General features: G+C 49.7%; 1 protein-coding gene across 1 annotated transcript; it reads left to right on the top strand.

Moving 5' to 3' along the window:
- The first annotated feature begins 8,200 nt into the window (after positions 1–8,200).
- Positions 8,201–10,998, top strand: LOC122706213 (myeloid-associated differentiation marker-like). The gene has a single exon (XM_043921269.1). It carries the CDS (start codon positions 9,502–9,504, stop codon positions 10,441–10,443), a length of 942 nt encoding a protein of 313 aa, XP_043777204.1. The 5' UTR covers positions 8,201–9,501; the 3' UTR covers positions 10,444–10,998.
- The last annotated feature ends 2,419 nt before the right edge of the window (positions 10,999–13,417 follow it).

The raw sequence follows: 13,417 nt of genomic DNA, 5'->3' as shown, positions 1-13,417 counted from the left end.
CAGTGGCCAGAGGCTCCCTCCTCAGCCGGCCAGCCAGAGCCTCCTCCAGGCAGCGTGACTCCAGTTGACGCCCCCACTCCCCAAGACTGTGGCCTGAGCCGCATCCAGAACAGAGCCCCGGGGCACAGATGTTCCCATTCTCTGGCTCTGCAGCAGCTTCTTGGAATAATCATGGAGATAGCCTTCCCTAATTTACCTTTGAGTGAAGAGAAGAGGACTTCTCTAATGGGGCATCAGGCACCTGGTTATCTGCCCTGGGAACCAGTGCAGGATGCCAATCCATGTGGCCCTTGTCTGTGTGTTTGTCTCCTGTCTCAAGGTGTCTGTACAGAGGCAGATGAGCTGAGGAGAGGGCAGTGTCCAAGGCCTCCACGCTCTCTCTGGCATTTTCTGGCTGGCTCATCAACAGGAAGTGGTCTGGCTGAGATGAGGGTACTGCTGCAGGACCTCTACTTCGGGCACTGCAGTTAGAGCAGGACAAACAGGAGCCCAGAGATTATTCCTGGACCCAAGAGAAGAGGGAAGGGGCTCAGCCTTTCCTGAGGTTCTAGTACCTGCTGAGTTTTGCAGGAAGCCAGACTTGAAATCCAGGCTCTGACAAGGAGTAACTATGTAACCTTGAGCAAAAGATGTAATGTAGTTTTTGGGCCTCAGTTCAACATCTATAAAATGGGGATGACAATAAATATATCTCTGAAGATGAAATAGAAATAAGTAAGCTAGTCAGACTGTTGTTGCTGAAGAAATGGCCATTCCATTCCTCTTGGGTCTAAGGTACAATGCCAAATCGAGGGAGAGTTTAAGATCTTGAACCAAGTATCTAGGTTCAAATCCCAGCTCTGTCACTTCCTGTCTGTGTGATCTTGGCCAGTTGACCTTTCTGTGCCTGTGAAAATGGGGGCACAGAGTGCATAGTTCAAGGGTTGTTGGGAGGAACAAATGAATTCACAGCAGTGCTTGACCTGCAGTGAGCATGACACGTGTGACCTCTTGTAACTGTTGTGTCCACAGCAGCCCCGCTGCAGCCCAAGTCCTCAGGGCCCCTTTCTCAGCCGACAGAACCTGTGAGCTGTCATCTGAGGTCTCTTCTGGAGCCAGGCTGGGCTGGTGAGCGTTTGCCCTGTTGCTCATTTCTGAATCTGCTTCTGACCAGGGGTTGGGAGGTAATGATGGGAGCTCCATTCAAGCCCATCTCCTCACCCCCACTCCAACCAGCATCTATTTCCATAAATCCCTCGAGTGCTTTGTCTGGAAGAAGAGTGAGCTTCCTCAGGCAACAAAGTTCTCAGAAACCATCCATCTGGGCAGCTCGCAGAGTGGGGCTCCCTCTGGACATCCTCCCCTCCCTACATTGACCCTGACAAACCTTAGGACAAATGACACCCTCTCAGCACTACAGCCAAGGGAAGGCACTCCCCTGGTCCCAGCTGTAGCCTGCTTGCCCCTCAGGCTCCCAGCTGCCCACTGCTACCAGCAGCACACCATCCCTCAGGCCACCAGGTGACCACAGTGGTCCATGTCCATGCTGAGCCAGGGCCAGCTACCCATCAGCCCAGGCCACTGCCCCCAGTAACACTCTCGTTGCTAGTCTGGGACCACACCTTTTGCTAATCCCTAAGAAGAAAGAGCTTGTGTTTCTTTCTGGTGCTCCAGGCAGGAGGAAGGATTCCAGAATATTCTGTTCCTGGACCCTGCAGAGGCTGGCAGAGACCCAGATCCCGCCATCATCTCAACCTCTGTCCCCCACCACAGCACCCTGGCACCTCTGCTTTCTCCTCTTCCCGATCCACAAACTTGTTTTAAGCTTTGTTCTTGGTGTCAAGAAGTTGCTCCTTATAGGCATGTAAGGAAATAGTGTTCTGCATCATCAAGCAAATAGGGGGACAGAGTTCCCAGTCCATTTGTAGGAAGCTGTCATTTTTTTGTTGAAACAGGCCTAATATGTTATGTATATATTATTATGGCCTATTGTAAAATAGAATGCAAACTCTACATTCAGCTTCAAGTAAACTGTGAGGCTTCAAATATAAACACTACAATATAGATGCACCAAGTAGAGCATTTGCCTCTTTCACTCATGAATATATTCCCAGCACTGAACTGGGCTGACACAAGCAGGTGTTTGTTGAATGAATATGACTTTGTAATATAGCCTTATGAATATTACCTTACAGCCTCAGGATCCAGGTTGAACCTCCTGACCAGGATAGATTCTGTTCTTTCTGTCTTTAGTGGAAATGTTACAGAATCACTGGGTTTTGTGTTATCTCATGTAATCTCCTAACAACATCATGGTCCTGTATAATGGACATCTCTGTGAAGCAGAATCACTGAGAATGTGAACTCCCCCCTATATTAGAAGATGTCCCTACCATGTGAGTTTTGGGGAGAGACTGGGCCTGAACCTCAATAAGAAACATAAAAGGGCAGGTAAATAATTAACTTGACACACATGGGCTTGGACACACACCCAAGGAGCAGGTGACAAACAGACACAGGTCAGATCATTTGCTTCTGCAGGGCCTGCAGAAAGCAGGGCCTCCTGCTTTCCTGGTCTGAGCCTATTTCTGAGCCTGATCCCACCTTAATAATTCTCTAAGCTACTCAGCAGCTCTCTAGTACAGTTGTTCTCTTCTTAAGTTGCCAGAGATGTTCTCTGCAGGTCTAGTCAAGAGCCCATCATGTCTAAAAGCAGGTGCTAATTATCTCTATTTTCTGGATGATGAAACTGAGGCTTAGAGTGGCATTGACTGAGCACAGGACTGCCGTGTGCCAGGCTGAGCTCTGGTCTCAGTTCAGGGTTGGGGGACATGTAGACATGTCAGTGGAAAGGCTCTGAGATGACCAAGAGGAATTGGGAGAAGTTCTCAGGGGCTGGAGGGAGGGAGGCAAAGAGGCAAGAGAGATAAAAAGAGGTGTTAGCTTGCGGGGCTTTGGAGGTGATATTTTGGAATGTGTGTTTCATCCTGAGGGAGCAAAGAGAAGCCTGAAAAGTTTTCTTAGTTAAGTTCACTCCAAAGCAGACATTCAGGTAAAAAATGGAAAGAGAGTCATTAGCAGGAAGCTTATGGCAGGAGAGCAAGTGAGGGGATGGATGGATCTGGACCAGGTGGTGACTCTAGAAATGAAGAAGAGAGAGGATGGATTCACAAGTATTTTGTGAAAAGCATCTGTGAAGGTGCTGCCATTGACTGAATGAGAAAGATGAGGAAGGATCAGCATGTTTTGGGGGTGGGAGGTTCAAGAGGTGGGATTGGACATGTTGAGTGTGAGGTACCATACATGATTCAGAGAGAGCACTCAGGAGGTAGCTGGATAAGACTCTAGCACTCAGCAGAAATTAGCTCTGGAGGCAGGAATTGGGGAGTTGTCATCATTCAGCCTATTTACTTCATTCAGCATCTTCTTAAATGTCACATCCATGGAGCAGTCTTATCTACTCCCCACATTCCAATAACCCCCTCTTCACCTGTTTTCCCATTATCATTATATTTATTACCAGGTAACATGCTATTATATATTGGTTTGCATATTATCCATCTAGATAGGTAGGATTCGTGAGGGAAGAAACTATTGGTTCCATTCTCTGCTCTCTGTCCAGTGGCTAGAACACTTAAAGTCATCTGGCTGGATAAAGATTAGAAGGTGCACAGAGAAGAGGGGGTCTAGGCTGGAGTCTGAGGACCTGAGACCCTCAGACAATGGGAGAGGAGGATGAGGGGGGAGAAAAGGAGGGAGGAGAGGCTGAGTAGCAGGGGGACCATCACTCCAGAGAATGGTTCCTGGTGAATTGTGGGAGAGATCCATTTCTTAATAAATTTCCCCCCTCTAGAAGCACATGAGTTGGGCCTCAGGTGCAGGTGGAGGAAAGCACGTGTATCGGGAGGGGCCTCAAGGAAACGTGGAGGCAGGAGCCCAGGCCGCCTCCCTGAGTTCGGGCTGGTTCCCCCTTTCTTAGCCTCCCTTCTCAGAGCACGCAGTGTGTGGTGCCCAGAGGGAGGGGCGGGGCGCTGGGAACACCTGGGACAGAGTCTTAGATGTTAAGGGAGCAGGAGGGAGAGGTGAGGTTACAGCTGTCCCTGGGGCATCAAGTGTCAGTAATCATGGTCCCTCCCCTCATCAAGACCAGTTGAATGTTTGCTCCCAAATATTTCATAAATCTGCCCCTGCCATCCACCCCTGAAGTGTCTTTGCTCAAGGCCCATCATCACATACCTGGACTGTGGAATCAACCTCCAAACTGGCCACCCAGCTTCTTGGCCAGCCTCCATTCCATTTTCCTCCTACAGCCAGAGTGTCAGTTCCAGAGTGGCCCCTAATGGATCAGCCCCTCCTTAGAGAATGTCAGTGAGGCCTCATCACTTACAGCTAAGATCTTACCTGTGTCTCTGGTGTCCCGGTCCATCTACATTGAGCCCTGTCTGCTGCTCCTGCGACACCTCCCTTCCTCCCCACCTCACCTGTTGTGCTCACGTGAGACCCAGGAGCTTCCCACATCAGATTACTTCACAAAAGTGTCACTCTGAAAGCAATTGGAGATGGAGTTGGTGGAATCAAGGAAGACCTCCTGGAGGAGGTGATTAAAAGTCAAGTCTTAAAGGGCATATAAAAAGTTAACAAAGCAAAGAAGTGAGGAAGAATTTTGGGTTATATGATTTGCTCAAGGATCTCATGAAGTTTCAATGGCAGAGTAGATGGGACTGCTGCTTGTGTGTGGGAGGAGGGAGAAGAGAGAATTGAACATGGCCAACTAGAGGCTGGTCTATATGCCCACTTGGGTCAGGAATGAGGTTTGGGGTGGCAGAAAGTAAGGAGTTGGAGCTGAGATACTTCCCTAAAGGCAGGGCCACATTGCAACCTCACCTAGAGTAGACAAGGAAAACCATGCCCTTCAGCAAGAGGAAAGGTCAAGGCTAATACCCACCTTGACAGGAGTTTTGGGTTTTTTTTAAGTCTCCACAAGAGAAGCAAAATCTAAATCTTCATTTCCGGTGAGATGGGTCCAAATATACATGACCTCTGAGGTCAAACAATGCCAACCTGGAAATTAACACAATTGGCACCCAACAGGTGTTTGGCCTGGAGTGTCCTGAGCAGAAGCAAGTGCAATTATTCTGGGTGAAGCTTCCAACAAAGACGTGAGGACTCTCTCAGAAAAGCGAGTCCTATAAGAGGGGGTCACAGTTTAATGACAAAGCACATGAAGGATCAACCCACTGAGAGTCCCAGGAGCTCCAGTGAACACACACTAATATGAAATACTCAGCAAACCAATACACTTTGATAAACAAATACACTAATGATAAACACATTAGAAAAAGACACCATGAAAAAAAGACAGGAAGATAGGAAAGAGAACTGTAATGGGTTGAAGAGGGTCCTCCTGAAACTCAGGTCTACTCAGAACCTCAGAACGCAGCCTATTTATATAGAAGTATGGTGATGCAAACATACTTAATTAAAGATTTGGGGATGGAGATCATCCTGGATGGAGGGTGGGACCACAGTCCAGTGACTGGTATCTTTACAAGAGAAAGGACACAGAGATTTACACACAAAGAGTTGAGAGAAGATGAGCACATAAAGACAGAGATGGAGTTAAGGGGGGGCTACAAGATAATGGGTCTCCAGAAGCTAAAGGAGACAAGGACGGATCCTCTTGGAGCATCACAGGCAGCACAGCCCCGCTGACACCTTGATTTCAGACTTCTGACCTCCAGAACTGTGAGAGAATAAATCTCTCTTGTACTAGACCACCAAGCTCATGGTAACCTTATGCAACAGCCCTAGGAAATAAAAATAAGTAAAAACTTGGAAAATATAGTCTCTCGTATTTTTATAAATTACCAGATAAGCTAGCTGACCTACTCTAGGCATGGTAGTCACATGGATCCCAGGACCCCTTGTTATTTCCTATGTCCCCCAGTGTCTGAGACTCACAGGGGAGGGTCCACTGATCTAGAGAAGAGGAGTCAGTCCAAACACCCACAGGAGCCAGGAGGGAAGGAAATAAGTAAAGGGCATGGAGAGGACCAGGGCCCCTGGAGAGGACCAGCTGCACCTGTCGGGGGTGGTGGAAAAGAAGGAGCCCTGTGCATGACACACTCTCATGTGTATAAAATGGAAAAAAAGATACAGATATGCCCTACAAACATGTGCATTTATGTACACACAAGTCTACATATTTCAGAACATGTGAAATGTGTTGAAGACTGTACATGAGGTTGAGGACACAGATGCTCCCTGGATGCAGGGGTAGACATTTCTATGAGCAGGTAGGAAGCCTGGTCATGCCCAGGAGAAAAAATCAGGACATGTGAGATGATCATAGACTTGCTTTATGTCAATTATACAGAAGAATAAGAGAAATATAGAAAACTACACGAAGATATGAATGGAAAACAATATAGAGAGCATAGCCACATCAGCTCCAGCCCCCCCAGTCCCCCAAGGACACACAGTCCAGTGACACCAGACCTCCTGAGGCTTCTAAAGGAGCTGGGAGTCTAAATTTTCATGTGAAATTAAAGCACTGCAGCTTCCCAACCCTTAGGGAAAGAAATATTAATACTAGTGATTCTACATCATTTTTTCCTAAAAACACTGTGATGGAAAACTGAATACATCAGGAGTCCACCTCCAGTGCAAACTAGTTTGCAGCCCCTGTTCTGGAGCAAATCAAGCTGCATGTGCCCATGTCCAGAGTGGGGCCAGGGCCTTCTGGGTCCTCTCTGAGGGGGGCGGGGAGGGGAACAGATGGGGGTATGGATTGAGAGTGCCCTGTCAGAGACCCTCTGAGGAGCCCTTCACGTGCTTTCATTCATTTAATTGACACATAGTTGGTTATAAGCCTATTGCACAGATGGGGAACCTGAGGTTCTGATGAGTAAATGGACAGGATCATCCAGTTATGAAACGTCTTATCCTTGTAACTCTGGTGTCCATTTTCCCTCTTCCTTCCCTGTCCTGGCACCTCCTCCTTCCTTCCTCTGACCTGGCCATGACCCTCCCAGCTCACTGTCTTCTAGTCCACAGGGCTGTTGGGTAGGCAGGGCTCAGCCACATCCAGGCTGTGCTCTGATGGGAGCACCATGTCCAGGCTCTCAGACTAGAGTGGAGGAGGGGCTGCTGGGGAGACTCAGGCAAAGCTGCTGCTTTCCAGGTGGGAAACTGAGGCCCAGAGAGGGCACAGGCCTGACCCAGGGCCACACAGCAGGAATCCCCATGCCTCTCCTTCCCCAAGTCCTCCCTCTGTGCTATTAAATGCATCTAAAGTTGTCTTTTAGCCTTAGATGTAAATTGCAGGGTCATTTTGTTGAGGTAAGTTGGGAACAGCTTTGGGAACAGACACCCCCAGCCTCCCTCACCCCAGTGCCCTCCCCACCCCAGCAGTGCCCACGGGGAGGCCCGCAGGCTCCGGGGCTCCACTGGCAACTGGGGATCAAGGAGCTCTGGGAGTCCAGGGCGGTTCTCAGGATTTGCTCTGTGTTTCTCTTTCCAGCCTCAGCTTGTCCCAGGGTTTATTATCAGCAAAGGTGACCAGGTCCCCGATGGCAGGAAGCTGGCTGGGGCTCAGGGTGCTGGCCCTTCAGCCCTGGGGGCCTCTCAGCAAATAGTCCCTTGGAAACAGGGCAGCTGTCCCTGAGGAGGGGCGGGCTGGGAGGGGCCTCACTCCCCCCACACTGGACCCTGGAGGAGCCCCTGTGTGAGCAGGACTGCAGCCCTGGCTGGCAGGACTGCCTTGGGCAGGTGACCTGGGCAATTCTGTGGTCTCCAGGGTCCCTGCTGCTCTGGCCACGTGTCCCAGTCACAGCCCTGAAACCCCTTCAGGCCCCTGTTCTCCTCAGTTCCAGCCCAGGCCCCTCCTCCATGGGGAAGGTTGGCTCCAAGCCTGCATCCCTTCTGGGTCAGAAGACACCTAGTGGGCTGCCTCAGGGCCACTGGAATCCACACCCCCTGACCCCCAGTCATCTCCAGTCTGTCACCACAGCCCCCACTCCAGTCCTGGGTGCCTTCTCAGGGCTGTACGCTCCTAGGGGTCCAGCAGATGCCTCCTCTTTCAGCTCCTGCCCTTTAAAGGGGGCCAGTCATCCATCCATCCCCACCCCCTCCCTGGGATGCCCTGAAAGACTTCACATCAGAATCAGATATAGCATCCTTGTTCATTTCCAATCCCTTCTTCCCAGCTTGGAAGCTGCTAACCAGTCTCCCAGGCCAGAAGAATCCTCACTCAGGTAGGACTACTTCTGGATATTTCCAGACTCGCATCTGGATGGCAGTTTTGGAGCTTAAAAGCTAAACATTATGTTAATTTATTCTGTGGTTCCTCCAGGACACTCCACCTTGGAGTCATGCTGGGTTGGCTTCTCCCTGCCCCAGCGGGGAAGAGTCACATGGGAAGGCAAAATGAGGGGGAGGGGATTCAGAACAGTTTCTATTTTCCATGTCGTCTTGCCTCCACATCCCCACAGACTTGCTCTCACCCCGTGGCTCCTCCGTTTAATCTCTGAAGCTGCCCTCCTCCAGGTGGAACTGTGTCCCCTCAGATGGCAGTTCCTTCTAGTGATGGCTCCTGGGAGGACAGGCCAGGACACGTGTGTCTCCAGGTTGCTGTGGAAGGAGGCTGTGGCCCTGAAGGTGTGTCCTGAGTCTCAGAGCCCCGAGCTTTGGTCCTGGGCTCCCACCCATGGCCTGGCTGACCTGCTGAACTGTAAAGCAAAGTGCTCAAACCTACAGCTTTGGCATTTTCATCTGGATTTCCCACTCCTATCTATGGGGCAACCTCAGGGAAATACTTAACTACCCAGCTTCAGTTTTCTCATCTGTAAAATGTGGTCAGCAGTACAATCCAATATCCCATTTCTGAAACCTTTGGGTCTGCTCCAGAATTCAGAATTTTTCAGCTCCAGATAGGTGACATGGTGTATCTACTCTATATCATATCACACTCACGGGGGTCTGAAAGCACCTTGTAATCAGATATATTAGTGTTTCTGCAACTGAACTTTTGAGCGTAAATTGTCTCATGTTTGTTCAGGTCAAAACTTGTTACCAAATGAATTTTTTCAAAATTCTTTTTTCAATTTTCTTAGCCTTGAAGGGTTGGGGTTGCAGATAAGGACCAGCCTAACTTCTGTCTCCATAGATAAAGGTACACAGCTCAGAGAGATAAAATATTCATGGTTTGAGGCCAGACCAAACATGGCTATATGGTTTGGGATAAGACAAGTCTCCTGACAAGGCCAAGGCTGATGGGTGGGGAGAAACATTCTGGAGCGGCTGTGCAGTTACCCGAGTGTCTGAGCCATTGGTTCCAACTCTGCAGATCCTGAGCCTCAGCCCTCACAGGGCCCTGAGGCTTTTCCAGGCGTCTTGACTCCAGAGCTGGATCTTTTTCTGGTGGGTCTCAGCAAAGACCACTGCCGTATGGATGACCTAGACCTGCACAACATCACAACCTCCACATGACCATCCTCAGGCCTGGGCTCTCTGACCATCATCATGGGCTACTTCCTCCGCCTGCTGCAGCTGCTATCCACCTGCGTGGCCTTCTCACTGGTGGCTGGTGTGAGCACTTTGCAGGTGGCCGCAGGTAACTGGTCCATATTTGTCTGGTGCTTCTGCTTCGTCGTGACCCTCATCATCCTCATAGTTGAGTTGTGTGGGCTTCAGCCCCGCCTCCACCTCTCCTGGGACGGCTTTCTCATCACCAGCGCCTCCTGTGCCACCTTCTTATGCCTCTCAGGCTCCATCGTCTTTGCCACCGCCTGCATCCAGTTGCTGCCTCACAGCGCCTTCGGCAACCATGCCATTGCGGTCACTGCCTTTTCCAGCCTTGCATCTCTGGCTTATGCCGCTGAAGTGGTCTGGACCTGTGCCTGGTCTGGAGAGTTCTCCTGCTCTGTGCTCACCTTGCCAGGCCTGCTTCACAGGCTGGAGATCTTCGTGGCCTGTGTCATCTTCGCCTTCATCAGCAGCCCCCACCTGTACGTGCACCAGCCGGCCCTGGAGTGGTGCGTGGCCGTGTATTCCATCTGCTTCCTCCTGTCAGCCGTGACCCTCCTGCTGAACTGGTATAACTGGGACAACAGGCTGCCTGTCCCCATCCCCCTTGTGCATTTGGGGCTGACCCTGCTCTCCGCCCTCCTCTATGCCTCAGCTGTGGTCCTCTGGCCACTCTACCAGTTCAATGGGGAGTTCGGCGGGCAGCCCCAGAGGTCCAGCGACGTGAGCTGCCATGATAAACTCACCTATTATATGTGCACTTGGGACCAGCGACTGGCTGTGGCCGTCCTGACAGCCATCAACCTGCTGATTTATGTGGTTGACCTGGTGGACTTGGCCCGCCGCTTTTTTTATCAGCTTCTGAGGCTCTGCACCAGGCCCCCCGATTCCCTCCTGTTGTCAGTGGAGGCATCTTCACCAAGCTCAGTCGTCCTCTGATGCCTCTTCCTGGCTCCCTCTCTCCCTCCTCACATCCTTCCCCATTCATATCACTCTATTTTCTGTTTCCTTCCCTTCTTCTGCTGTGACTCCTTCCTGTCTGGTGTGGTTGCCCACATTCTCTTTTGTCTCTTTCTCTTGCTGTTCCATCTTTCCTATATTTTCTACTCTTTGTCCCTTTTCTGATCATTCTTAGTTTTCTCATCTCCTATGTCCTGACCACCTCTTCCCATCTTCCTTCTTCTGATCTGTCTGGACCTGAGACTCCTTCTTTCTCTGCCCACCGCCCCCTCCCACCTCCTAAGGTGCTGACTCCACAGCACACAGCCCTCTGTGCAGCTGTTCACACCCCCGGCCTCTGGAGGCTCTGGTTGTCTGTCACCCTGGCTGTGTCTTAGTTGGTACAGATGTGTGGAGTGGGGTGAGTGCGGGTAGCTAGGGATTGGACCCCCTTTCTCCCAGTGGAGGGGGTTGTACAGTGTCATTGTTGTTCAGTCTCTCAGCCGTGTCCATCTCTTTGCGACCCCCATGGACTGCAGCACACCTTGCTTCCCTGTCCTTCACCATCTCCCGGAGCTTGCTCAAATGCAGTCCATTGAGTCAGTGATGCCATCCAACCATCTCATCCTCTGTCGCCCCCTTCTCTCCTGCCTTCAATCTTTCCCATCATCAGGGTCTTTTCTAATGAGTTGGCTTCTTTTTAAGTTAAAACAAAATCTCTGGAGGTTGATAATTTCCAGTGGGTGGGAGTCTTGAAGCAGAGACCTTGGGTCCCTGGGCCCCACCGAGTGCTCAGCCCCACCTGAGATTGGCTCCAGAATTTTTGCAGGCTCACTAAACCCACTGCCTAGAGGGCTTCTTAGAGGAAGTTGTGATGACTTCTATCCCAATTACTTTCTGGACATCGAAGTAGGAGCTGGCAGAGAACCCCAGGGTCTTGAATACATCTGTCTGCAGTGTTGGTGAGGGGCAGCAATGTGGCCCTCCTGCCTCAGTGATCAGAACAGCAGGTCCTGCCTCTGCAGGGAGAAGAGTATGGCCCCTGCAGCCTTAAAGGTGATGTTAGCCTGGATTTTTTTTTTGTTTCTTTTTTTTTACTGATCAGGAAGGCAAAAATTAGTGAATGTCCCTATTCCTAAAGGGGAAGTTTCTTTTCATTCTTTTTCCCAGAATGGGGTTACTTCAGAGGGTGGAAATTGCCTCTGCCATAGTGAAAGGAATTACAACCCTGACTGATGCACATAGAAGTATGATTCTGTGTGTCAGTGGCTTTCTGTGATGCTTCCTGCTTCTCTGGGATTAATGAATAAGATGGTCTATATGAATATATAAGTATGTATATCTTATTCCCAGGAGCTCCTGGTTTCCATCAACCCCCTGCTGTCAATCATAGAGAAAATCTTGTCCCTTCTCCACAACCACGATGTACTTTTTTAACCTCAATATTAAGATAAAGGAAAACAAAACAAAACAAAACTCCTCCCCTCCTCACCAATCAAGAGATCCTAATTAACCCAAATTGATCTAGAGCTCAGAAGAGGCCTTGCAGATTTCCCTCCTCACCCACCCGACCCTGGGTGGGTCCCTGGTGGGATCCCTCCCACTGTCTCCCCACCATCACCTGAGTTAGACCTTAGGGAGTGGACCATCTCTGGAAAACTAGAGTTTAGGCCACACCCCAATGCCCAATATCCCATCAGATAACTCTTAAAAGGCTCCTGCCAGCTCCTAGATGTCTTTCTTTAATAGTTTGTGCCAGGGACTTCCCTGGTGGTCCACTGGTTGAGACTCGCGGCTTCCACTGCAGGGGGAGTGGGTTCTATACTTGGTCCGGGATCTAAGGTCCCACCTGTCATTCAGTGCAGGCAAAAACATTTTTTAAAAAAGAGTTGTGTGCCTGTGTGCATGCACAGCGTGTTTGCCTGTGAATGAGCACGCATGTCCGTGTGCACGCTGGCATTGGCACCAGCAGCCCTTTGTATAACTGTGGTGAGGAAGTCACCCCAGACTTTCTTCCACTCCTGTTCTCAGCCACAAAGCCTCAGAGCCCAGCATAGTAGCTTCACCAGGGCCAGAGGGGCCAGGCAAGCAGAGCTGTGGGGGAGGGGAGGGGTAGGACCCCCACTGCTGCCCCTAACTCCTGTACTGGGATGAAGCATGTGATGTTCAACCAGGGGCAGGTGGGGTGAATGGGGAGGGCTCCCAGGAGGTGGTCCCTATCATGGGAAAATCTTAAGAAGGACTAAAAAAATTTATATTTAAGGCAAGATGAAAATTTCAGCATAAAATTGTTCTCTGACCATTTGAGCCTCCTCCCTCCTCTCTAGAGTGCATTGTACATCTGCAGTATGTGTTAACCAACCTCTCTGCTCAGCCATAAAGGTGATCTTTTCTTCTTATGGCCTCCGCAACATAACTCCTTAGAAGATTAACACAATTTATCACCTTATTAATGTCATAGCTGTATTATTTGTATTCTGCCTATTTTACAAGATTATTGTTTCTTGCATTGCCAAATGTGTGATTGAGCCTCTGGTAAAAAATAATGTTGACCTGAAATGATTGACCTGATGTATACTCTATAAGATGCTTGACTGTCATAGTGTGACTCTAGATATGGGAAGAGGCAATAGGAAAGAGCCATTTTTTGGAGCTGACAGTCTTGTAAGACAGGTTGTCCCAAGGATTAAGGCTACTGTTACCACGACTGGGTGAGTAATAGCACTTGAGTGACTAGGAATAGACATTCTTAGTGACCCGCGACAAAATGGCCACAAAATGCTTCCTAAATCCTGGTCAAAATTAAGATAAAAAACGAGAGGACTGTGAAATAAAAAATGTCACCCACCACTCAGTTCTACAAGAATCAAGTAATTAGCCACCATAGTCATTGACCTACAATCCACCCTGGAAGGGATTTAGGTCGAACATCAGGATGAGACACTGTGATTTATTAAATTGGACCTCAGATAAC

Source organism: Cervus elaphus, chromosome 13 (assembly GCF_910594005.1).
Source record: "Cervus elaphus chromosome 13, mCerEla1.1, whole genome shotgun sequence".
NCBI classification, from domain to species: Eukaryota; Metazoa; Chordata; class Mammalia; order Artiodactyla; family Cervidae; genus Cervus; species Cervus elaphus.
The sequence above is the reverse complement of the archived record's forward strand: the minus strand, read 5'-3'. Positions and strand labels throughout refer to the sequence as shown.

What these genes read in the sequence shown, in the direction of transcription:
- LOC122706213 (XM_043921269.1), top strand. Translation starts at nt 9,502, where the DNA reads ATGGGCTACTTCCTCCGCCTGCTGCAGCTGCTATCCACCTGCGTGGCC.